At 41.3% G+C, this 26,525-nt stretch overlaps 2 protein-coding genes across 3 annotated transcripts in view; one reads left to right on the top strand and one right to left on the bottom strand.

Annotated features, from left to right (window-relative positions):
• The window catches only part of LOC138619177 (nuclear receptor-interacting protein 3-like), a 260,883-nt gene extending 236,055 nt beyond the window's left edge, over positions 1–24,828 (top strand). The window contains exon 8 of the mRNA XM_069695471.1: positions 24,813–24,828. The gene's annotated coding sequence lies outside the window, so the exon portion shown is untranslated. The remainder of the gene's footprint in view (positions 1–24,812) is intronic.
• LOC138619173 (transcription factor SOX-6-like) overlaps positions 1–26,525 on the bottom strand; it is a 118,075-nt gene that overhangs the window by 8,841 nt on the left and 82,709 nt on the right. Inside the window, exons 8-13 of one of the 2 annotated variants that reach the window (XM_069695465.1) lie at positions 22,279–22,399; positions 21,122–21,201; positions 12,557–12,706; positions 11,109–11,286; positions 7,285–7,481; positions 790–898 (exon numbers count right to left, since the gene is read on the bottom strand). In XM_069695465.1, coding sequence (XP_069551566.1) covers positions 790–898; positions 7,285–7,481; positions 11,109–11,286; positions 12,557–12,706; positions 21,122–21,201; positions 22,279–22,399 — 835 coding nt within the window. The remainder of the gene's footprint in view (positions 1–789; positions 899–7,284; positions 7,482–11,108; positions 11,287–12,556; positions 12,707–21,121; positions 21,202–22,278; positions 22,400–26,525) is intronic. The other variant, XM_069695466.1, reaches the window with a different exon arrangement.

Below are 26,525 nucleotides of genomic sequence, written 5' to 3'. Positions count from 1 at the left end.
ATTGTATGCGACAGTATCTCCACTGAAGGTACACGTACATAAAAGTAAAGCTATTATCTTGAATTAAAACATTTGAGAATACTGATTTACATTATTCCTCTTTCACCATTAACCACGACAAACCCCACTGCCTGTCTTCTTCTGCTGTGGTTTGCATACTCGGAACGAGGTGGGATCTTATGTCACACACACTAGTTGTGGGGGGGAAAAAAGAGGAGAGTTAGGCCTCTTGTGATGTACTTTCAGTAATAATGATATTTAACATTTTAAAGAGCGTAGAATGTTGACACTGAACACTCTGTTTAGCTGTTGAGGATGTCCTTCGCCGTCACTTCTCCGGGAGCACAATAAATATTTGTGTTTGCTGAATACAACGTGTATACCTGCATGTTCAGGCTTTCTGGCAGATGCTTTCGTGATCATTGTGGAGATTGGAGTGGCAAGGCCCCCCAGAGGTAGGGCGTCTTCTGTGTGTCGTCTACTGAGTTATGAGTGACTGGTGTCACTTTTGTCTGAACAGGATGTGACTGACTTTTCCCCAAAACTCTGATTCTGCCTCTGTAATCCTCTTTGCTTATTTTTTTTTTTTTTTTTTTTTTTTAATAAGAAAGTTGTGCATATGCATAAATGTTTGATTTACAAACATTATAAAATATTTAAAAAAAATCTCAAATGAGAAGTATAAGAATCGGTAAATGTAACCAAATAACAAACCAATAGAAAAGTGTTGGAAAAAGACAAAGTTGTGAAGAAGAATAAAATGAAACAGGAGGAGACAGGAGTGCTTACCATCCAGATCTTCTGGTCTCGTTAGGTCAATGACTCGATGGACCATCTTCCCAGCATCCTCCCCAAGCTTTCCCAGATGCTGGCTCAGGGACTCATAGTGCAACCTCTCCTACAATACAAGATCATTTAAAAAAGGTTATTTGAAGCACATGCTGCTCAGAAATGTGACACGAGCTGCCAACTGTTTTTAATTCTCAATTAGTTCTTATTATTTCATGGCTGGATCAAGTTATCTGTCATGTTTTTAAAATGGGTCAGTGGGGATGACTTTGAAGCTAATGACTATCAAATGAATAATTGTGTAAAATAAATGTGAATGAATAAAACTAATTGCTGGGTTGAGTTGACATTGACAGGAATAGCAACATCCAGCACAGCCCCCCAAAATAAACTGCTTATTTTTTCGTGGCTTTACCTTTTTTTCAGTATCTTAAGGAAATTAATGATGATGCTGGTTAATGCAGTAAACTAATATACAAGGCATTAGCCATTCAAGGCTGTGCTAATTATCAGTGCCTTTCCCTATATTCCATCATCATCCTCTCCTGCTGATTCTGCCCTCTTGCCTGCCACTCTACTTCTAAGACAAATAACCCCTACAAGCAGCTTGCCTTGGGGCCTTGCAGCTTAAATTACCCCACCATGCTCCCGAACTCTGTGGAAAACATCGAACCCTCCGCACAGCTACCGCACATCCACACTCCTCCTCTCCTCTCTTCTTCTTCCCTCCCTCTCTTCCTCCCTTCTCAGCTCGCCTCCTTTTTCTGGTGACAGAGGCATTTTGTTTGACGCAAGGAATGGTTGCCGGGTGAAGTCATGCCGCGGTAGTCGCTGGCAGAGTTGGTGGAACTTAGGGGCCGGTGTGTGTGTGTGTGTGTGTGTGTGTGTGTGTGTGTGTGTGTGTGTGTGTGTGTGTGTGTGTGTGTGTGTGTGTGTGTGTGTGTGTGTGTGTGTGTGTGTGTGTGTGTGTGTGTGTGTGTGTGTGTGTGTTTATAGATGAGGAGTCAGTGCGGGCCAATGTCAGCACTACAGCAGGGCTGTAATCAGGCCTACCACAGAACATGTGCCTGGGCAGTGCCATGCTCACCGCAGGAAACAACCGCCTAACAAAGGACTAAAGAAAAGAGAAAAGGAGGGAGGGACAGCGAGAGATGAGAGATACAGAAAGCAAAAGAGCAAGGAGGAGGAGGAATGGAAAACTAGTCAAGAGACAAGAATAAGTCCTCAAGTTCGCTGAGAACCTCTCTTTAGGCTCATTGTGCTCAACGACGGCCTGGCGAAAGCGTCGCTGCTCGTGGTGATGCTTTCAGACTTGTGGAAGTGAAGTTTGGCATTCTATCACTGAAAGCTTGATGTCAGATGTCCTATAGTGAATAATGTCTAAACAACCTAACTATTCAGAGATGTCTGAATGTTCCTGGTGAGTGGGACAAGATCAATGGAGAAGTAGTTCAGAGAAGAGTTAGGGTTTTAGAAAATGGACTAGGACAGCGTCAGTAGAGGTAAAATGATCCAAACTACAGATTAACAGCAGACCTGGATCAGAATCTGCAGCTATTCTCTGGGGTTGGTCCACTTTTTGGTCTTCTTGAAAGTTCTTGTTGCAAATGCAATAAGGAACTGTCTTTCCTTTGTTTAGTTAAGATTGAAATAGGTTTGGCGTGTGCGCCTGCTGGTTTGAAACTGGACTGCTGCCTTTTGGAGCAGTAGAATAGATTTTTTTTTTTTTTAATGTTTTTATTCTCTTTCATTGGACTCCATTATGAATTAAAAACAGTAAAAAAAAAAAAAAAGCTCAACATTCACTTTTTAACATTTATTCTGCACAAACAAGTACCCCAGAAACAAATCCCTTCTGTGCTGTCACAGTATCTTTTAACACAGTATTGCTTTCACTGGTCTCTGAATGTGCTGCTGCTGAATGTATACTTCTAAATTTAAGAGACACCCGACTCTTTTTGTTCTGCTTCGTCTCTCCTCTTCTTGGCGTTTGCGTCTCTTCACTGTTGCTAGGGCAACACTCCAAACATTGCTGGGTTTTTTTTTTTTTTTTTTTAAATCCATACCGTATTGAGCTCATTACCACAGTTACAACTTGCCTACTGCCAGCACAGCCTGCCTTCAGCTGACCCGCAACCATTAACTGTCTCCTCCCGGACCAATCAAGTTTGGTAACCTCCTCAGTCCCCCCCTCCCCCCCTGGTGTTTTTTCCCCCCCCTTCTATTTTCTTCATCTTTCTTTCTCTCTTTCCTTCTCTATCTCCAGTCTTATCTGTGTGCCGATAGAGCTGTCAGTCAGTCAGTCAGTCAGTCCTGTTCTGTTCTGTTTTTTTCCTCCTCCCCTACTTCTCCTTTTCACCATTCCTCCTATTCATAGCCCTTAACACCCCACCACCAGCCTTCCACCCCTCGAGGCTCCAACCCCAAAGAAGTAGACACTCAACAGTCTATTTGCAGGTGCCAGACTCGGCTTTGTAGTATACACTATTATAATGTATGTCATTCAGGCTTCAAATGCAGCAACATTATGTCGACCTTTAATCACGACTTGGAGCAGTCTGAGCTGTTGGTTTCACAGGCTCGCTTCCCTTCAGAGACCAAACTCACCATTGCAGCCAATATAAACTTTTATACAACCATTTCTTCCCTTCTTTCCTTCTTCCAGATTCATTCTTATTCACAGAAAGCATGCTGACCAACTTTAACAGGGCGAATGCAAATTTGATCGTAAATTACAATAAGTGAAGGTATACAAAATCAAGTGTATGAGGAGGGTGCACGTATGCCGAGCATTAGCGGACACTTTATAGAAAACATTGGAGTTTGCAACGTAGCCTACTCCAAAACAAAAATGTATGACTTATACATAGTATTTTGGAAGTAGTGTGTGAGTTTTGATGCTAAATAGATCTTCATGTTTTTGATCAGTGAAATATTATATAATTTTGTGTCCAATTGTTTTATGATTATGTGGTGCCTCAGCATATTTGCTTTTTTTGTTTTAATATCTTTATGAAGAAGTGTTCCATCACTAAATCTACTTTTATTTAACTGCACCAGATCTGCTCACAGCTTGAGAAAAGTACAGCAGGTTTCTGCACATCAGCCCTTCATTCAACTTTACACTTAAATTTCTAGCAATAGAGATGCCAAAAAACATAATGTATCCCCAGCATTCAACGCTTGCAACTTAAAATTGTCTGCTGAGTTATTGTGTGATCATCATCCACAGAGAGGGAACAGATCTTCGAGCAATAAAAAACTATTTTTTGTGTTCCTACTTATGTGACCTGTAGATTTACCTGCACTCAGTCTGCCATCACCCTCCATATTCACCTCCTATGGAAACAGGAAGCGGTGGTCCCTTGTGGTTCAAAGCATTAAGTTATTTTTCTTCCGTGTATTATGTGAACTTTACCAGTGTTATTTGCAAGGCTACATGTGCAATGTCGCTACATGTTTTTACTATATATAGTAAAGAGACAAATGCATGATTTGGGGTTTCATCACATAACATGTAAGCCACGCAATGTACCAATCTCTCAAAGACTTGGTGTTTTCCTTTAAGTGGGCTTAGGGAATCTTTTGCGGTTGTTTAGATGAAAAAAAAAGTGCACACACAAACACATACATACATGCGCACACCCACACAGTCATACACAGTGGCTATTTCAGTGAGCTTTGGCAGCCGCAGGCCAGCTGGAAGCAACGTAAGCGTAAGGTGATACTCAACAATGCCACTAACTGGCCAGGCCTCTCGTCTGTACACCAGCTATAATGACATTAACATGGTCAAGGCCAGTGCAGAGCCAGGCCCCACACACACACACACACACACACACACACACACACACACACACACACACACACACACACACACACACACACACACACACACACACACAAAGGAGCCAAGGATCACTTTCAGCTCTTAGAGAAATGTCGATGTCGTCTATGCTTGAAATGAATGCTGTGGGACAAAAATACACAAACAGAAAGCGAAATAAACAGAAACACACACTCAGACGTCACCGTGACTCCCTTTGAGTCAAATCAGCGTGGGCAATAATAGCTCGGCATTCCACATTACACTAAGATACCATTTACAGCAGTTGCCTCATTCCCTCCAAAGATGCTGAATATGCTGTATTAGTACAATGTCATAACACAAAAAGACTTGGGCAGCGCCTCCAAGTTTTAAAAGGGCGGATTTGAGTAACACATTCATTCGACGATAAAAAAAAACAAAAAACACAAATCCAAGGTAAAGAAAAAGAGCTGGTCTCGTAGCCTCCCGATGTGGAACGGGTGAGTCACACTCTCAGAATCCAGCAAGTACCATCCATGAATTGTTTAAGACAGAGCAAAGCCTTTGAGCACTTCAGAAAAAAAAACACACAAAAAACGTTTCCATCCCAATGAAAAAATTATGTATTCAAAGAGAAAAGAAAGAGTCTTTGAGCTCCTGTTGTTAGGTAACGAATAACAAACTGACAACAAACACCAAGGCCTGCTGTCGTCCTCAAACCGGAAACAATTACTTTTAGACTTTCCAAATGAGCTTTTTATTAGGAGGCATGCAGCTATAAACCAAATTACTGCATTGCTTTGGTTTTGTTCTTGTAAAGTTGGAGAATATGGAGCTTGAGAAACACGTAGGGTTCTCCCTGTATTACACTCACCTTAATCCGATTGTTTTAAAATTAACTTTGTGGAAAAGGCTCTTTGGTGGGATTTTTTTGTTGGACCTGCAGCTGACAACTCACATTAAATCCTAATCAGCAATTTATATTTATATATAACTAGTATAATAACGTATAAAAAAATAACAATTTGGGACTGAGCATAAGTACAGCAGAGATATATTTTGCCAGATTTGGAATGTTTTCTTCCTAAAGATGCAAGGCAAACAAGTCCAAAAAAATTCAAAACAGCTTATCCTTGGAGTGCACCAATCATGACCTACTTGGGGTTGGTGGGTTCAAAGTCTCCACCCCTAAAATATTCATGAGTTCCTCTCCTCCTTCTCCTTCTCCTTGCAAGCAACATGGGATCAATTGCGCAGGAGAGCCAGTCTAATCATGTTCCCTATTTTACCGCATGTCTCATCCCTTGAATGTATGATTGGCTGATCAGACTGATTGAAGATGTTTTGGAATATGGATTTCCCCCTGGATATGAGATCTTGATACAAAGGCCCTGTCTCCTTCAGCCCAAGGGGAGAGAGATGAACGGGGGGGGGGGGGGAAGAGAGGTGAGTGTGGAGAGGGGAGGCCCATTCCCTGAGAAAGGCCCTTTAATTGGACTAAAACCCTGAGGCCGGGATCCCCCCTTCAGGGCAAGTGGAGAGGTGGACTCCATTATACACACACACACACACACACACACACACACACACACACACACACACACACACACACACACACACACACACACACACACACACACACACACACACACACACACACACACTAATGTTAACATTATCGCTTCTCCAAAAAACACCCACTCAGTCATGGCAGGCACACAAACACACACACTAACACGCCACAATCATCACTTGTCATTGGCCCAGCTGCTCCCTCTTCAAAGCTGATGGCTTCTGGGTGGCCGTGAAGATGAGAAGAGAAAAGAAAAGTTCTCAAGAGCTACAGCCCGGGCCAAATGACACCAAATATCATCCACAAATATTCTTCATGCTCATGCACTAGCTGAGCAGAAACCTTAAACTATCGGCCAATGAAATACTGGAGAAAATGCGACACAGGAGCGAGGAGTTTGGAGAACATTAGAAGTGTGTGTGTGTGTGTGTGTGTGTGTGTGTGTGTGTGTGTGTGTGTGTGTGTGTGTGTGTGTGTGTGTGTGTGTGTGTGTGTGTGTGTGTGTGTGTGTGTGTGTGTGTGTGTCTGTGTGTTTGAGAGTATGCGTTGGGGAGTAGCAGAGAATACTAAAGGGATTCTAATGCTTTATATACTGTATATATATATATATATATATATATATATATTGGCTATTGGCAGTTTGAAAACATGTTAACATCATTTGAATAAAATGTAGTAATACCGAATAGTAAAAATACTCCATTACATGTCAAAACCTTGCAAACGATATGGAAGAAATGTAGAAAGAGTGCGCTGCTTAATAGGAGTACAACTGCACCAGAACAAAAGGGGTGATATTATTTCAAAAGAGTGAAAAGGAATTTGTAATCTCAGGATCCAAGAAGGCTGGATCAGAATTATAGTGAAGCAAAGTGTTTTATGTTTGAGAAAAAAAGAGAGCTGAATAGTTTTTGTACTTATTTAGCAGGTTTTTAATGTTATTTATGTGACTGTATTCTGTAACCAGATCAGAATTTGTTCTTCACAGGAAATAAAATGCCTTTGAAAACTGCATTTAGACTATGTGATTCTTATAGAAACTTTACAGTGAAAGGCGTCTGCGTGTCTGTGCATCTTCGTATGCATCCACACGTGACCTGTCTGTCCCTCTAACCTTGTTGCCGTTGTTGAGGGTCATGCTGCTGAGGGCGGACAGCTTGGCCTCCAGATTCTGGTGTCCCGCTTGCTGCTGCTGGTGGTGGAGCTGCTCCCTCTGGATCTGCTCCCTCATGCTCCTGGCCTCCTGGATGGCCTTCATCACCGCGTCCTGGTCCCCAAACAGCGCTGTGGAGTTGAGACTGGACAGGATGTCTGTGAGCGGAGGACAGAATAGAAAAGAGGGACAACTGTATGTCACTTTGATTGAAAAGACTGGAAACTAGATGTTTTTATAAGTGGCCGTATTAGATTTGATTGACAATAGCCTGGCAACATAAGCAGCAACCTCACACGTCTTCATATTCTTTTTCAAATGCTGCTACATTTTGATTGGTCTACCGATATCTTTATATGTAAAGTGAAATCAGCAAAATGGTCTGCCCATACAAAAGCTGAGTATATGTTGATTTAATGGACTCTATGGTGTGTTCTTGCCCCAATTTGAACCAAGCATATTTTAATGCTAAAAAGTAATGGTGTGTTAAGAGGCGACCGATTTTTAGCAAACAAGTTACGGTAAGAGTATCACACCAAAGCATCTAATGTACCTGTGTCACGTTTTGCCACGTCGAGGTGTGAACCACTCCCAGGCTCCTCAGTATGCAGACTGTATCACTCTTTACACTTCATCACATGACGTTCGTAATGGGCTGGTCATATATCTGTGTACTTTTCACGCCTAGGTGAGGCAAAACATGACGCTGACACAGTATTATCCGGTTGATTGACAGGTTTAATACACGCTTTTAGTTTGCTGCCAAGTGATCAATAAAGACCCAAACTTGTACTTGTTTTGTAAAGATTAACATAGAATCCTGTAGCTAACTGACGGGTGTTTACACTCTCTGGTGTGATACCAGGCTAAGAGTTCTGTATGGCTCTATTATGAAATAGTTCAAATGTTATGCTCATTTCCATAGCCACTGGTTTCTAATTTCTGATTTGCTACTCTTTTTCCATGTGTTTAGTTTGAACAAACCAGAGGGTTTTGAGTAAGATTGAGTAAGAACCCAGTTTGGTGCTTGTGGGTGAATTTCAGGCTCCTTCGTAAACACTTCTGAGCTTTGAAAATAAAGCGTAAATGCTGAAAACCAAAAATTCTGAACGGCATGCAAATTCTCACAAAACAACATCTAAACAACTGTATAAAGAGAAAAAAGGATTTATAATTTCATATCAGGTCCAAATGTTGTTTAAATTGTTTTTCGGTCCACTTGTGTCCAAACAAGACAGAACCGTCTCCCTCTTGTTTATGTGCCGCTCTTAACACTTTTGAAACCGATGCACATTTGAAGAATGAGAAAAAAAAAGAAATAAATAAAAGGATGCAAAGTTTCCGTTGCCCTCCTCATTTAATTAGCAGACAAGTAGAAAGCACTGTATGCTTGGGTGGCCATTAAAATGGGCAAAAAATAACTTTGCAGGGAACACAAGTGTTGTGTCCTCAAAGCCACTCCAGAGGAGCTGGTGAAATTGTTTTCTGGGGGGATATAATGAGAGGGAGTAGATTGGCCTTAATAACAGATAGCAGAGGTAGGGGCATAAAAGGTCTAGCGCGGGCAGACAATGATGTGAGGAAGCTCTTAAAAACCAAATAACGTGTGCTGGGTTTCACTGCTTCCGCTGCCAGGGTTTTCATTGGGGCTAAATACAGGGCTTTGGACTCCTGTAAAACCCAAACACACACACAAACTACACACACACACAGGTCTCCTCGTGGAGTTGAGGTGTCTGCAGTCTATCAGGCGCATGCAACGCTGTTTGGTTTGTCTGTGGGTGGCGGGGAGGAGGGAGGTGTTTGGGTGGGTGATGTTTTTGTTTTTCCGATTGAGGGGAAGGCAAGGTTTTACACTGGAGTGAAGATGTGTTCGCTCCGGGTGGATGTACAGTACAGAGATGAGCAATACGGCGGTGTATGAAAGCACAAGTGTTTTCTTGAGTGTGAGAGAGCATGTATGTGTAGACCCCGTCAGGGTTCCACTTCAGACTTTTTTCTTGTTAGAATTTAGGCTACATGACTCTTATTGAACATGTCAGTAAAGCCAACGCTAATATACAGTACTTGTTTGATGGAAAATAGCAGCACTGCGACACTGGGTGGCCCATCCCATATAGTGAGTAATAAAGGAAACTGCGGTGTTAAACTGCATGTACAGTGGTGTGAAAAAGTGTTTGCCCCCTTCCTGATTTCCAATTTGTTTGCATGTTTGTCACACTTAAATGTTTCAGATCATCAAACACATTTAAATATTAGTCAAAGATAACACAAGTAAACACAAAATGCAGTTTTTAAATGGTTTTTATTATTAAGAGAGAAAAAAACAATCCAAACCCACATGGCCCTGTGTGAAAAAGTGTTTGCCCCCTCCTGTTAAAACATAACTTAACTGTGGTTTATCACACCTGAGTTCAATTTCTCCAGCCACACCCAGGCCTGATTACTGACACACCTGTTCTCAATCAAGAAATCACTTCAATAGGACCTGCCTGACAAAGTGAAGTAGACCAGAAGATCCTCAAAAGCTAGACATCATGCCGAGATCCAAAGAAATTTAGGAACAAATGAGAAAGAAAGTAATTGAGATCTATCAGTCTGGAAAAGGTTCTAAAGCCATTTCTAAAGCTTTGGGACTCCAGCGAACCACAGTGAGAACCATTATCCACAAATGGAGAAAACATGGAACAGTGGTGAACCTTCCCAGGAGTGGCCGGCCGACCAAAATTATCCCAAGAGTGCAGCGACGACTCATCCAAGAGGTGACAAAAGACCCCACGACAACATCCAAAGAACTGCAGGCCTCACTTGCCTCAGTTAAGGTCAGTGTTCATGACTCCACCAGAAGAAAGAGACTGGGCAAAAATGGCGTGCATGGCAGAGTTCCAAGACGAAAACCAAAAAGACCATTAAGGCTCGTCTCATTTTTGCCAGAAAACATCTTGATGATCCCCAAGACTTTTGGGAAAATAGTCTGTGGACTGACGAGACAAAAGTTGAACTTTTTGGAAGGTGTGTGTCCCATTACATCTGGCGTAAAAGTAACGCCGCATTTCAGAACAAGAACATCATACCAACAGTAAAATATGGTGGTGGTAGTGTGATGGTCTGGGGCTGTTTTGCTGCTTCAGGACCTGGAAGACTTGCTGTGATAAATGGAACCATGAATTCTACCGTCTACCAAAACATCCTGAAGGAGAACGTCCGGCCATCTGTTCGTGACCTCAAGCTGAAGCCAACTTGGGTTCTGCAGCAGGACAATGATCCAAAACACACCAGCAAGTCCACCACTGAATGGCTGAAGAAAAACAAAATGAAGACTTTGGAGTGGCCTCGTCAAAGTCCTGACCTGAATCCTATTGAGATGCTGTGGCATGAACTTAAAAAGGAGGTTCGTGCTGGAAAACCCTCCAATGTGGCTGAATTACAACAACTCTGTAAAGATGAGTCGGCCAAAATTCCTCCACAGCTGGAAAAGACTCATTGCAAGTTATTGCAAACGCTTGATTGCAGTTGTTGCTGCTAAGGGTGGCCCAACCAGTTATTAGGTTTAGGGGACAAACACTTTTTCACACAGGGCCATGTGGGTTTGGATTTGTTTTCTCCCTTAATAATAAAAACCTTCATTTAAAAACTGCATTTTGTGTTTACTTGTGTTATCTTTGACTGATATTTAAATTTGTTTGATGATCTGAAACATTTAAGTGTGACAAACATGCAAAAAAATAAGAAATCAAGAAGGGGGCAAACACTTTTTCACACCACTGTATGTGTTTGTCACCTACCCAAAGAGGTGTTCCTGCCCATGCTGTGGATGGGGCTTGGGATGCGGCCTTTGCCCATGCCCGTAGGGCTGGTCTTGTGCCCGGAGAACAGACTCTGTGTTGGAGACGTCGAGGAGCGAAGAGGTTCTGCTGTCTTGGGTCTGGCTGAGAGGTTTAATGGCTGTGTGGATCCTTCTTCCTGTTGGAGAAAACAGAGTTGAATGGGAGTGTATAACTTGAGGAACCCATGTTAACAAATGATGGGTCACGAAAAAGTTTTTGAGTGTTTGTGAGGTATGTGATTCTGCTTATTGTTCAATGTCACTACGAAATGAGTTCAAGCGGCCAATTTTAAATTTTGTCTTCAGTATCACTTAATGTGGATTCAATGATGCGACCACTGACTGATCAGTCAAGTTTGTCAGGGTTTTGCCCTTCAGTACATGAAGTCCACTGAAAATATCTGTAAACCAGACTGTAAACAAGTCGCTGTGTATCTTCTTATCTAAACAGTGGCACATTCCTTTATTTCTGATCAAATGTTCATGAAGACCTCGATCCGCATAAGGAATCCTTGGAAAATCAGTACCAAAAAGTAAACTCTTACATGTCAGCACAGTCTGACTGTGACTCTTGTGTTGGCAGCAAACAACTAATGAATGTGGATCTAATTTGGAGCTGAGCTTCAGCTGAGGAAGTGTTGAGAAGGGAAGGAGCTTAGGACAGCCTTTGGCGCTGGGAGGGAGGGGGAGTAAGGCTGCGGGTGGCAACTCAAAGCAGGGGGGCTGATCTGAGTATGTGGGGGGTTTAGCGTAGGGTGAGGAGTTTGGAGGGCACAGCACTACTGTTTGAGTGCGGTGAGCTCTGACGCCGCTCTATTGTGACGCCGGTTGCAGCTGTGCCCCACACAGACACACATGGCTTCTATTACTGCCTCGTCGACGAGTAAAGATGAGGCGTACGCTCTCTCCAGCGAAGGGGTCTGGGCTCCTGCCAAACAGCAGCCAGCGCCAGTGTCAGTTTATGTGTGTGTATGTGTTTGCGTGTGTGCGTATCAGTGAATGACTTTTAAACAAGCTGTTTCTAATTGACGGTGAAGAGTACAGGGCCATGCGCAGATTGTTGTTTCAACAACTTCCAGCCTTTCACTTTTACTTGCACTGATCGTCATTGTTATTATTCTTTGGAGTTCTCCTATCATACATATTCTAAAGTCACACTTTCCTGTGTCTTATCATGTTGTCTGTTACTTCATACATTGAGACACAAGACGTTTTTCCCCATACAAAGTTTTCAGTTGCTTGCTTCTTGAATGTGGCAAGATATTTTCATGTACTGTTTGTTGGTACATCAACTTCTCCTCATTGTAAAATTATGAATCACATATGTCCAACTGTCTCATGCATATCCCATTGAATAATTTAATTGAAACATAAACCATTGGATAACAGTAACTTCAAAGTACGTACCTTAATCTGAGTGACAGGACTGGATGCTCGCTTCTCACTCTTGAGGGTGGAGGGGGATAGGGGACCGGAGGGGTTGGGAGCCTGCGGGAGGGGAGCCATCTTGGCTCCCGGTGAGATCTGCATGCTTGCCAGCTGGGCTGCATACAGCTGCTGCAAAAAGGGAAGAAACCAGCAAAACCGATAGGCTATTAACATCGCTCGCCAGCAGCTAGTCAGTGGCTTTCCTCTTTCATTCTCTCTCCTCTCTTTTTTCTTCGTCTCACACACACACATATACACACACCCTTGATCCTGTTGTTTTTTTGTTGTTTTTTTTTGCCGTATCCTCTCCCTGGTACTCCCTAATTCTTCTGAGGTTTGATGGGTGTGTGTCTCAGCCAAAGACACACAGAACCAACATGGAAACAGATGTGCGTGTACACACACATACACACACGCACACACACTTACATCTGAAGTTGACGGGAGCATCCCACACAAATGGAAGATTTGTTTGAGGTAGTATTTATCAGGGAGGCATTCCAGCAGAACATTTTTATTTTCGATTATCCACAATCCCTCTCTGACAGTTATTTTTTCAACAGATGCTGGGAGCAGCTTGTACATCGATTAGCATTTAGAAATAAATCCAGACAATAGCTAAAGACACTTTTGAATACTTCAAAATACGATATCTCTTACTCGGGTTTGCACAAATACTAAAGTATAAAGTAGAGAAATAAGCATGTTAGACTGGCTCTGTATATTTTAGAATAAAAGGTTGGTTTCCTTTATTTTTTTTGAGTTTTGTTTTAAATTATGTTATTGTGATCATATTTAACCTGAAACCCTGGCTTTCTCGGCAGAGCTTTGATTTTAAATGGCAACGGTCAAATAAAATTGAATCAAATTAGGATTAAAAACATAGTTTTATGGGCCTCAAAATATACTTGAGACTAATCTTCCATGTGTGGTTAGTCCTTGCAATACTGACTTAGACAATTGAATTTCTTTTCAAACTGTAATCCAAAACAAAGACAATAGTGGGCAATCATATTTAAGTAGGTGTTGTCATACTGCAATTACATCGTGGGGTTGTGATTTAACTGAAAACACTTGAAACTGTCATAGAAATAATAGAAAAGGCTACAAAAAAATCCCCGGAAACTATAAGCCTTCAGGGCGAAAACATTAAATGACCAAAAAAAAAAAAAAAAGGTACCGATTTTCCATCCAAGGTACTTAACAAAAATCAAAGAGTCAAATACTCGGCCCACAGTCCAGGGTCTTCTAAATCAAAGCTAGCTGGCCAGACAAACCGCTGCCTGAAACCACTGTCAACCCCTGTCTAAATGCATTGGAGTGTGAGTGCCGGAGTATCAAAGAGCCTGTCCTCAGGAAAACCACCCAGACGTGGTTGGCCTTCGTAGATTCCCTCCTCTCTTTCTTTCTTTTCGGCTTTCCTCTCATTTTTCGTTACTCTCACTTCATCTATGCTCTCCCCCTCCTTCTACATTTCTGTCTTTATTTTGTCCTGCTCTCTTTTGATCTCGCTTCGACTCTCCACTTGCCTTCTGTCTCTTAGTTTTGGTCCAAAAAATATTCTTCACATCTCTCCCCCCAATACCATCTCTTTTTCTTTCTCTCTCTGTTTTTACTCTCTTCCCCTTCAGCCTAAATGGCCCCCAGTGTTGTGAGATCTGATTTCCCTGTAGTCAAAACTGCAAAGTCTCCTGGGACCAGAGATCCAAAAGTTAAGAAAGCGCCATGGAGAAAGTGAGAGAGAGGGGGATCGAGAGTTTTTCACTGCAGACACACAAGACCACCGTCGCTTCACCGCTAAAGCGCCAGGCTCAGCAGTCGGGGCCAGAGAAATTGGCTGGCCCTCTTTCCACTTCTCTCAGAGCGATATTAAACACAAACAGAAGGGGCCTCGCCGTTGAAACAAAGCCCTGATGTCACGCCGCTTATTTTCCTTGGAAGGTACCAGGAGAGCTCGGGCCAAACCGTGGCGATATGAGATCCCCGTAAGAATGTGTCTTGAATGGCTGGTGGTGAGGCCTCTCGCGTCAATCAAGCCGACCGCAGAGTTACTTCTGGTGATGCCTGATGTTTCTACAGCTCTAAGGGGAGCAGGGGCTAGGGCAGACACACGAGTCTTTGAAGTAAAACACACAGTTAGGAGCTCACACCCGGTGCCTGCACAAACACACACACATTTTCTGCAAACACACCCACAGCTATTGCGCTGTTAGCAGCGATTCGGTCAACATTTACCAATAAGAGGAGAGAACTGTTGAACAAACAGCAGACTGACAATAAGAGCTTTGACCTTATTTTTTCCTCTGACACTCAGAGATTGATTGTTGACTGGGGAGGCCAATGTGCAGCGTAAACAGCCCCAACTAAAGCTCTTGCCATTCAGTCAACCCCCAAGGGAAGACAATGCCGCAATTTCCTGAATTACAAATTGACAAAGAGGCCTCAAACATCACCTCAGCTGTACAGACTATCTGACTAGCCTTTGGATGTTAGTGCTAATTTGACTAAAATCTAAATGATTAATCTGTCGTTTTTGACCCTACCGATCATCAGCAGGTTTTTTTTGGCCTACTTTGGCGTAATCCTTCAGAAAACAGAGAGAAGGTACTGTCATATTGTAGTCTGCCAGCAGTCAGCTCCTTCAGCTCTAACCGCTCTGTCCCATTAGGGCTGAGTGGAGAATCCCTTTAGCTGGCCTCTTTCAGTGTCGAGCTGGTATCGATCTCAGGAGTACGCAAAACAAATGAGGTTTTGTCTTTTTCAGCAGGTTTCTGCAGGGAGGGGAGGAAGAGGAGGAGAAGGAAGAGGGTGAAATGGATCGACTGCCACCGAGTCGGCCCACACAGAGGATGGAGGCTAAATATTGCACCGGTAGAGTTAGATAGTGAGGGAGATATATTGAGAGACAGGCTTCATAAAGACAACCATTATCTCACCTCTAGTTCTAGTTCTCCTCCATGTAACAGACACTCAGTCCGATGAAGAAAGAAGGCCTAATTAGTGTACGTAGTCTATGGGGCAGATATCATGGCTCTGGGGCGCAAATGTTTGTTCTTTACCTTTGTCTCCATGCTTCACACACTGAAACAGAAATAGGCTGCACACGGACAGGCAGTGAGAGATGTCTTATGATTTCAACAAGAATGCCTGCTAAGCAACTGTATTTCCTTCGCATTAGCTGCACACAAAGGGAGCCTTTCTTCAGCAGAAATCCACTGTTTGTGAAGGGGTATACTCGGAGGCTCTGGAAACAATTGGCCAGATCAAGTTCCCACGCCGATAGCACAACATTTGTGCTATCAAAATTGTTAGTTCAGGTCACGATGGGTCAAGCACAGCATAACAGCTTTTTGCCAAAAATCTCTGCTGTTTTTTTTATTTAATTTGGTTTCCTTGAGTTGATAATGGTGTAAAACTGCATAGATTTAAAGCATAAAACACAACTTTAGAAACCTTTATTTTCTTCTCCAGTGATATGGAGACATTTTTTTATATTAAAGCCACAGGTTCATTTTCACAGCCTGAGAATATTCTTTTTCTGTGTGCCCGATTATGACCTTCAGTGCCAGCCAGCTGTCTGAAAGAGAGCTATAGGGCTCAACTTTGAAACATCTGGAGCAGTCTGGCCACAACATCTGTCTATCTTGTACTGAGCACAGATCTGGCATTGAAAAAAAAGGTTTGATGCCAACTGGTGCGTAGTTGACTAAACAGCAGAGGAGATTGTTGCTAATGTTGAACTAACATGGTGTAATTGTCTATTTACGATGCTTTTTTAATAGGTTAAAGCACAGTTTCACACACTGGGGTTCAAGCCATTGTGCACTGAAGTGTAATTGAGACTAATAACTAAAAATACTCAAACAGACAAGATCTCAGTTTGTGCACCCGACTATCATGTCAAGATATTACCAATGACTTTACAGTAGAACAGTGTTTAAGACACACTTAACCAAAGCAGGGAGGACAAAAACACATTCTAAAGATTACAAATAACTATAAAATTATGTAAATACGTAAACCAGATGTTGACCTGCAAATTTAGTACAATAAGTGTTTTTCTGACTTGGCCGCACACAATGTCTACGCTAAGACGTGCAGGGTAAGCCCAGCATCATCTTCCATCTTTGTGTACACTGGATGCATTCAGGAACTGTATTGAGCGTGGGTCATCTGTGTTTCTTTTAAGCACTTAATATACAGTCACTGTGGGTATGTGAGTACAATATAAACTTCAGGTCTTGTTTATGGGCCAGCATGAGTGAAGCTCAAAGTCAGCAGAAAAATATTAGCAAGGTTGTGAGTACAACACATTCACTCAGTCACCATAGACATATATACATAGACGCCACACTGGCTACTTCAGACACGTCCACCATATTGGTCCGGACAAGACCAGGCTGTAATCAAACAGAAGTCAACAGGGGATGCCGCAGTTTTCTCGATAAAAAGCAGTATAACATTTATAATTCCCAATTGATTTCAATGTGATACATTTCTACTTTAGACTTTATTATCTATGTGTAGTATAATATATCATATTTTATACAATATAAATATGTCGTTTTATCTTCAGTTTCTTAGAATCTTGAATTATTAAAATATGATCTCTATTGACGCTAAAGAGGGGAGTGTGTATCAATGTTAGGCTTACTTGTACTGAAATACTTACGTGGTGGAAAAGAGTATCATGGGGAATTGTAAAGACGATCACTAATTTCATATAATTAATTTGTTTTAAATTCCTTGGTTAATACTTGTGGAGACATCCCGATACAATTTAATGTAGCTTGCCTGAAATGTGCAGAAAGTTTTACAATTGTGGAAATGGCTTTTTTCAAGTATCCATCACTTTATCTTTTTTGTGCTCCATGTCAGAATACAGCTCATTAACTTTATAATACTGAAGACATATCAAAATCATGTTTGACCATAACTGGGGAAAACGGAACAAAATGAACTACAAATTGCATAGTCAGACATTGGCAGTCAGTCTGATTTCTATATTCTTAAAGCAGTGAAAGGATTCAGATATACTCCAAAGTTGTATAGAAAATAGACATGGAAGATCAAATTCAGGTGTTACAGCAGTGTAACATATTTAGATGATCTGGTGAAAAAACACTGTAGAACATAAAGTACAGTATACATAATATGGAATTTAAGTGTAATGTTATATTATGTGAAATATAGTAACACAACATTGTACAGTATAGTACAGCAGTATAGCATATTATAAAAACAGTAAGGTGGAGTATGAGTATATTGGTATATAATAGCATACAATAATAGATTAATTATAGTATGATATATATACATACTTTAAAACAACTTGAACAGGTTTCAGTATCCCACAGTGTAATACAAAATACATCACTGATTCCTAAACATCCCAAACAAAGTGTGCCATTAAGTCGCAGATAAATCATAGTCCAGCAATGCACTTGCTCTCTGCAGGTGAGTCGGGAAGCTGAAGATAGTTTTGCTCCATCTCTGATCCTGACTGTCTGACCTGCCTGTCAAAGTTCTCCAGCTTTAAATGCTCACTGCAGAGCAGGAAGGTCTTGCTGGCGGAAACACCTTCTGTTCTTGGGTGAAAACGTTAGCTCGCCAGGTAGCTGGGCTCGATAGCATCAGATTCCTCACAAATAAGTGGCTCAACTAAAACGTGTAACTTATCATAAAAACACGTTTCTGAGAAAAACGACCGTATACATGAAAATCTCTGTTATGGGCAAATTAGTTCACATGATTTCCTGTTAAGGAAAAATTGCAATGCTGTCATAGTTGCAAACCTCCTGTAAGCAGAGCCCATACAAAACACAGAGAAAGAGAGAAAGTCCCCGTAGCACCACGGCACATGCGGCCGTGTAGCAAAATAATATTTTGAATTAGTTCTGGATTTCTGGCAGCAATTTGTGGCAGAGGTGGACAGTCTAACCTGAAACAAAGACCTCTGCAAAAATCAGAGGAGCACTATACACAGGTACACAAGCAGAGGTGTAGCATCATGCAAATGTGTCTGATGAGTAATGCTATTAACAGCTAAGAGTAACTAACCTTATGGAGATGAGATGCATAAGGATGTGACAGACTCAACTAAGCTGCCACCGATGGATCACATTGTGTGTCCGTTCAAGCGGCTCACACGCAACAAAAATACTCCAAAACGATGCAAGCTGGGTGAAATTAATAATGAATTTCATTACACTATGCAAGTGTTTCTTATGGTATGGTATTGACACATTTTTGTGATGCTGATAAATGACTAAAAGTACAACTTACAAATCAAATCATAATTGCTTTTGGCATAGGCATCATTGTCAAAACAATGTCCAGACATGTGCTGGAAGCCAGCGCCTCCATCTCGCAAAAATTCCTCAAATAATCTCCCTTTTGTCTATCTTAAACACTTCCCTACGCAGTGTCTTCCTCTTTTTTCCTATCTCCATACTCGATTTCAGCCGACGCCTTGATGAGAAACTTCCTCTTTCATTCAGGTTCCTCTCTGCCTCTCATTCTCCATGTTTCTGGCTGTGTTTCCCTGTGAATGAGTGTACGTCTCTGACATCATTCATCCTCTTACCTCTCACTCACCGTGCCGCTCTTTTGATCATTTCAAAGCCAGGAGTGGAGCCAGGAGGCTCCAATCCCCTCAGCGCGGCACGGCGCTTTGCTAAGTCAATAGCGGCTAATGAGGGCCTCGATAAGCAAAAATCACAATACAAATTGAATAAATTGAGATAAGGATTCTTGTTGCATCGAAAAGCCATGCTATGGTAATGACTGACATGATGAAGCAATATTGTTTGCCTGTGAAAAAGCTTTTGAGGGTTTTTGTCCTTCCCGCTGATTGTAGGTACAGCAGGAAGGGAGACAGGGTTGTGTTGTGAAATTCCTTTTAGCAAGCAGAGATTTTGAATTTCTTTTCTTCTTTTCTATTTCACTATTTTTTTCATTGCAAATATGTTCAATGATAACCATTATGGATAAGTACTATTTTTAAACCACAGGTGTCAAACTGCAATAAAATATTTGATGAATTGGCTGGGCCAGGTGTTGTGCTGGTGGGGTGGAATTCCTCTGTGATTCATCATAACAGCTTTTGTCTGACAGTTGACAGGCAGCAATCTACCATGTTAGCGGCAATATAGAGAGAGCGTCACCTTTAACCAATGCGTAATGTTGTTTTATAGAACAATTTTAACGCAACTCCATTAAATTTGAGAGGAAGTTAAAAAAAAAAGCTTGTCATCTGAGCCAATTATTGCACGCTGGGCCTTCTCTAGCTCCCATTTGTATTTCACAGTCCCTTTAAAAACATTATTTAGCTGTTAAAGAGGCAAATTACCATGATAGTGGCAACTTAAATGAATATTTTGGTGGTATTTTTTAGGCCAGGACCTGCACCTTGCCCTTTTCAGGCAGTCAGACTTTCTGTCTGAAACACAAGCTTGTTTAACTGTTCAGTCATTGACGGTAACCACTTCACATGCAAATTACCTAGATCAACTTTTTTTTTTTTATTGCAACTGTGCCAGAGGCTCTTCCCAGACACTCAACAAGTTTCACAATAGCCTTGGCTTCTTGATCTCATGTGCAAAACATAAAAAGGACTCATGCTCGAGGTATAGATTAAAAAAAACGTTTATGTTCTCTGAGACTGCAACAGATAGGAAGCATTTAGAAGTCTTAGTTAATTTATAAAAATGTTACAAGAACGTTTTTTGGTTTTTTTTGCTCACTTGAACTCAGGGTGAGATTCGAAGGAGCAGGAGTTTCATTTGGTTAAACAATGTTTCTTATCTAGTCGTTTTTTCTATTCATCGACTCACTCCTGTACAGTTGTCTTGGCCTGCTGGTCACACCCTCAGGATTAGAGCCATATGTGCTCTCTCAGAGTGAAAACACTTAGCCTTATCATTTTGACATTGTTCCTGCTGCTGTTCTGAAACGCTTTTGCTAAAGGTGTTTCACTTGAGATATTAGTACTGAAGAGGCACTTCTTTCGTTTGCTTTGCTGCTCTTTACTCTGATGCAGTTGCTCTAAATTACATGAAAGTTTTCACAACAATATGAAAAAATAACTTTACTTGGACAAAGTCTTTCCATTAGGTTCGGTTAAAGCAAGTAAGATCATTTTGTTTGAGGTAAAAGTCGTACCTTAGAGCAACAAAGGCAAATGGTGGTTGCTATGTGTGAAAATGTTTTGAGGATTTTTTTTTTTTTTTTAAAGTTACATTCTGGGTGCAAACTTTGTATAACTGGAGAAGTGATTCCAGGTGAAACTGAAGCATATCTTACACACAAACAGACACACACACACCAACCTCCACACCCTTACTTTTCTCCACTCCATTGTCAAAAAGTCTGTTTCTGGGTTTGATTCCAACATGTGATTCTTATGTAGTGGGAAGCTATATTAGTCACTCCTTTTATTCAATATTATTTTAATGGTTAGTTCATCCAGAAAAAAAAAAAGATTCATCACAAGTTGTACCTAACCACGCACAAAAGTTTTGGCTCGTTGTACTTTCATCTTACCTGTAGTTGCAACGGGCTGAGTCCAGACGCTGCTGCAGCTGCCATTGTAGAGGGAATGAACTGCATTGGGTAGTTCTCACCTGTTGAACAACCAAAACAACACATGTTGTAGAGAGAGGTGGGTACTTCACAAGAACTAACCTGCTCTTTACCTTCAACCGGCCTTTCTGTCTCTTTCTCTCTGTCTCGCTCTTTGTCTCATTCCTTGTTCCTCTCATGTTTGTATTCATGCCGAATGAAACATGAAGGGTCACGAACGTTTTATTCAAAGGTTAATAATTCTTGCTGTCGGTACACACGGGTGCTTGAGATCAGGGTGAGCACAGTTCAAGTCCAAAGCTTGCTCATTGGGATGCACTCACAAATTCATATACGAGTACTGTGTATAACCCCTACTGTTTGTCCTTAAAAGGCTTTCCATGTCTGAGCCTTTGTTGAAAACAGACCAAAGTCAGAGAAGAGTGTACAATAATGGTTTTTAAATCCCTTTCTTCATTTATGCCTCTCTTTGCAGCCTCATGGGAGTGTGTGCTCATGCAGTAGGAATAAACACGGATAATTCTGTATGAAGTACGGAGGGTCAGTGCTGCACCATCTCAGCCGAGCACCTGGAGGAATGTATGGAAGAAAAGAATGTGTGAAGGACGAGGAGACGTGAAGAAAGCAGGTGGTGCAGAGAAGCCCGCAATAAGAACTGCGTATAACTGGAGAAGTGATTCCAGGTGTGTGTGTTTCTGTCTGTAGGTGTGGCCTCAAGAGTTTAGATGAGCCTCTTTGTGCAAACTGAATTGTTGAAACACACATGCCTTCTTATCAGTGCAGTTTTGGGAATGCATGTGATTTGTCTGTCTGCATGGTCCTCGTGTACATTGTTGGATCGGTTTGTACCAGAAGTACATGCTTGAGAGTGACTGTGTATATGTGAGAAAGTGTGAAATTCCATCTTGCAGATGTGCTGTGCAACTGACATACTTTCAGCATGCCATGAAAGAGACATTCCAGTTCTCACTGTGTCCAATGTATTGATCGTGAAGTGAACAAACAGGGCTTGTAAATCTCTCTGCTCATTTCCAGAACATTCCTCACCTGACACACCTCATTAACATAAACTGGGATCCTAATGTGTGTGTTTGTGTGTGCAGAGAGAGTGTGTTTACCTGGCTTGTAGGACATGCCTGGTGGGAAGAGGAAGCCTTGCTGTGCAGCAGCGGCAGCAGCGAGAGACCGCTGGTCATGAGGAAACACTGGGATCATCAGAGGAGGCATATGACCCTGGACCTGAGAGACACAAATGGAGAGAGAGAGAGAGGGAGAAAGGAGTGAGAGATGGGTTAAGGTAACTAAAGCACACAGCCTATTTCACAAATGCTGCGTACATACTGTACATACAGACAGATATACACAATGGAAATAGTCCAGCAACCACAAAGTTCAGAGACTAAAACAGAAAGATGAAAATGAGAAAAGAAAGGATGAGGGACAGAGAGGGACACACAAAAAAAAGGAAAAAGAAGGGGACAACGTAAAGAACAAGCCTAACCTGTAAAAAGGTACTAAAACATATGAAATGATCACCAGGTTGCAGAGTTACAGACCAGAAACACAACTAAAGACATTCATTATTGATAGACAAGTGTTGAAATGTAAAACGAGATGCCTTTAAAACAACAGAGAGGCTAAGAGCTGCCTTTCAAGTGGGCTTGAAAGACTCTTTAAAACTGTTGGTTTGACTGAGTGAAGACGCTGAGGGCTCCATCTGAAGAGAGCATATAGTATCAAAGATGACCCTGCGGGAATCTATTAGGGCTGGTTGTGCTAAATCACCGGACTGTCTAACTCTCTTTCCTTCCATCTCTGTCCTTTTCTCTCTTTTTATAATTTTTTTTCTGTCTTGTAAAATTGTTTGTGTCTCTCTCCCTCATGTCCAGCTTTTCTTGTCTTTTAATCTGCAAGTTCTTCTTACTTTCTGCACTTATTTTTCCTTTCTTCACACTTGTTAAGCACTTTTCTAAAAGTTGAGGAGATTTTGCAGATTTGCAGAAGATTTGCAGATTCTTCAAAGCAACGCCTTAAAGTAATAAAATGCAAATTTAGGAAGGCTTCAGCTATTTGAATTGAGGAGCGGTTACATTGTTTACATCTGCACGCTTTGGAAAAACAGGCTCATCATTGTTTGGATTACTTGTTGACCTTAGCTTCCATCATCAGTGAAATTTTGGACAGGATTTGGTTCAAAGAGACATGGAAGAAGCTTATTACAACCTAATATTATGTTGTATTGGTAATTGACATATTTTTACACCTTAGTGACAGCACCTTAAACAAGAGCAAAGGACAAAGTTAGGGTGTGTTGTAAGTCCACATAGAGAGGAGGTGGCGGTACACGTATGGGTCAGCAATATTTTAACATCAGAGATTACGGTTTCTCTTATTTTAACCCAAGACCATAATCTTTCCTCAAATCTAACCAAGCTGTTTCAACCTGACCCAAGCATTTTTAAAAGGTGACCTGTGGCTTATCTGCTGCCACCAGTACTCTTCTATTGAACCATGCTTTGAACCATGTCAGTGCAACAGAGGTAGAACTCCGCCCCTTGTGAAACACACAGAGATCAGAGGACAGTAACTAGTGCAACCTGCAACGTGCCTGCAAACAGCAGAGACTCTCTCACTGAGCTAAAACGAAACGAGTGCTCATACATTAAGTAAATAACATAAATACAATACTTTTGGCTGGACCACAACAGCTGAGCCAGAGCTATGAAGTTATAAATAGAGTGTCTGTCAATGAGTGAATGAGAAATCAAAATGACACCGCAGTTAGCCTGAATGGAGCGTCTTCCCAAATTAAAAGCCTTCCAGGTTTCACACAGGGGTTAGTCGTATACTCAGTTTTCCCCGAGACATGTTTGATTGAGGGGGGGAGGGGGTTCCAATTGAAGGGGAAACACTGGATTTTCTTAGATACATCTTATATTAGAAAACTGTATTTGCCACACAGGAGTAGCCTGTCCTGTCCATTTAGTGTAAATTTTATCCTGTTTCTCAATTTCTTTACTGATGCTATTTTAATTATATTTATTATAATTTGTTTCCAACTAAAAACAACTGCAATGCTTGCTATACATATATATATATATATATATATATATATATATATATATATATATATATATTATCACACTTCCTCATTTGAGAATAGATCCTGTTCCTCCACTGAATGTTTATTTTTACATTTATTTGGACAGTTTCTCTTCATTTTATCTTATCTCTTGCTGTTCAGTTTTCTTCTTCTCTTTTCTTTCTTCCTTTATGCTTCCCAATCTATTCGTCATTTAAATGAGTTAAGATTGAAGTTTGATTTTTTTTTTGTTGTTATTCACCATAGTAGCCTTGGCCTTATTAAAAATATACGTTGCTTTATTTACAGTTGTAGTATTTCCGTTTCTACTTCTTTTTTACCCTCATTTCCATTTCACATTTTCTCCTCAACCTTTTTCCTTTTTTTGTTGGTTTCTTTATTATTATTTTTTTTTGTAACTGTTTCTCTTTGAGATAAATGCTTATGGACATGTCCTTCCTTCTCTTTCCATTTCCCGCCTTCGTTCAATGCCATGTACCTCCATTCATCTCCTTTACTACCAATTCATTAACAACGCTGCCCACCAACCACCATCCCCCAAACAAACACACACATACACACACACTGACCTCCTGGGACAGTTCATCATTAAAGCTCAAATTTACACAATCAGCACGATGTGTGATTACAGTATTTCTCTGCATTTTTATTGCAGCGTTATGTTGCTGAATTAGTTGGATAAGATGACCGTCCCCTGGGATGTTCATAGTGAGTGCAAGGGAGGGTTGAAGGGTTTGTGGTAGGGAGGTTCAAAGAGCATGACTAAATAGAGAGCGAGACAGATTAACAGGAACCTTGTTGACTCGTTTGTGTTCGTTGAAGGGCTGAAATAATTAATTGATCAATAAAAACATTAACAGAAAGTCAATTGACCACAACTTTGATAATTGATTATTCGTGTGAAGCATTTAGCATGCTGGTTTAAGCTTCTTAAATGTGAAAATTTGTTGGTTGAAACTGGTTTCATTATTAAGTAAGCACACTTTTTTTTTAAAATATATTTCTTAGATCTTAATGAATAGAATAGAATTAGGTTGTGAGTAAAAAATGTAGGCAGTCAAACAAAATTGCTCAACAGAAAAGAGATGTGTGGGAATGTAGCATCTCGTTTCATATGTCTACTTTTGTGCGGACTAATCAGTTTTTAACTTTGAGAGTAAAGAGTCAGGACAGATTTTTTGGAACATGTTGGTTAGTCTTCTTTTCATCAGCAGGGTTGTTTAGCTTAAGACTTGACTTTAAGGTCAAGGTTAGAATTATATTGTGTGCGTGCGTGTGTGTGTGTGTGTGTGTGTGTGTGTGTGTGTGTGTGTGTGTGTGTGTGTGTGTGTGTGTGTGTGTGTGTGTGTGTGTGTGTGTGTGTGTGTGTGTGTGTGTGTGTGTCTATTTGTGTGTATGTGCACATCTCTGCCACAACACGGCATCAGACATCTTTATCATACACTCTTAGCTTTGTTTAGTATGCATGGAGTTACATGTGTCCATCACCTGACCAGCTCTTCCAAAGTTGTTTAGGTCACACTCTTAGGAAGCCAGATATCCTGGGAGGCACTCATCACACACACAGAGACACACACACTGGAAGTTCAGTGTACTTTTGAGGCATTCCCATACACACACATACACACACACAGACAAGAGGTCTGACGTCTTGTGACACGGAGAAAAGAGAATGAAGAGAGAAGAAAAATGAGTCTGTGAGTTCGAATGGCTAAAAAAGAAGAAGAAGAAGAGAGAAGTGGGGGGGTAGAGGTTATAGAGTGGGACAAAATGCTCCCATTCATTGTATTCCTCTGGGAACACTGGGACTGACTGGGGCTGCTTCACTAGCGCAAACACACAAAGATCTCCTTTTACGGACGGGGGGGACGGGAGGGGGCTGGATGAATAGACTGGGGAAGGTAGTGCTGCAGGGGCCCCCTCTGCTCAGCCCTTAAGAAAACACAAGGTCCCCTTCCTCTAACTGCCCACCAGACACATCAGCATACACACATAAGCAACAAGGAACATGTGTACACGCGCAGACACACACTCAGAATTAATGGTCCTCTTGTGTAAGGGCAGCAGGGTGAGGGGGCAATGAGTACATATGCGGTGTGTCTGTGTGTTGATGTGTAGAAGAGAAAGAAAGAAATGTAGTCGTTTGGTTGTGGACTTGGCAGGTATGCACACGTGTGGAACTGAATGAGTGCATCAGTTGATATTGTCAATCACTTCAAATATGCAAATCTATACAGGTAAACTATGTAGCTGATTTTTTTT

Source organism: Brachyistius frenatus, unplaced genomic scaffold (assembly GCF_029030835.1).
Source record: "Brachyistius frenatus isolate BFR_SWC_R1_liver_20210118 unplaced genomic scaffold, ASM2903083v1 Contig_19, whole genome shotgun sequence".
Classification (NCBI taxonomy): domain Eukaryota; kingdom Metazoa; phylum Chordata; class Actinopteri; family Embiotocidae; genus Brachyistius; species Brachyistius frenatus.
Note: the sequence above shows the minus strand (reverse complement) of the source record. Positions and strands in the feature narration are given on the sequence as shown.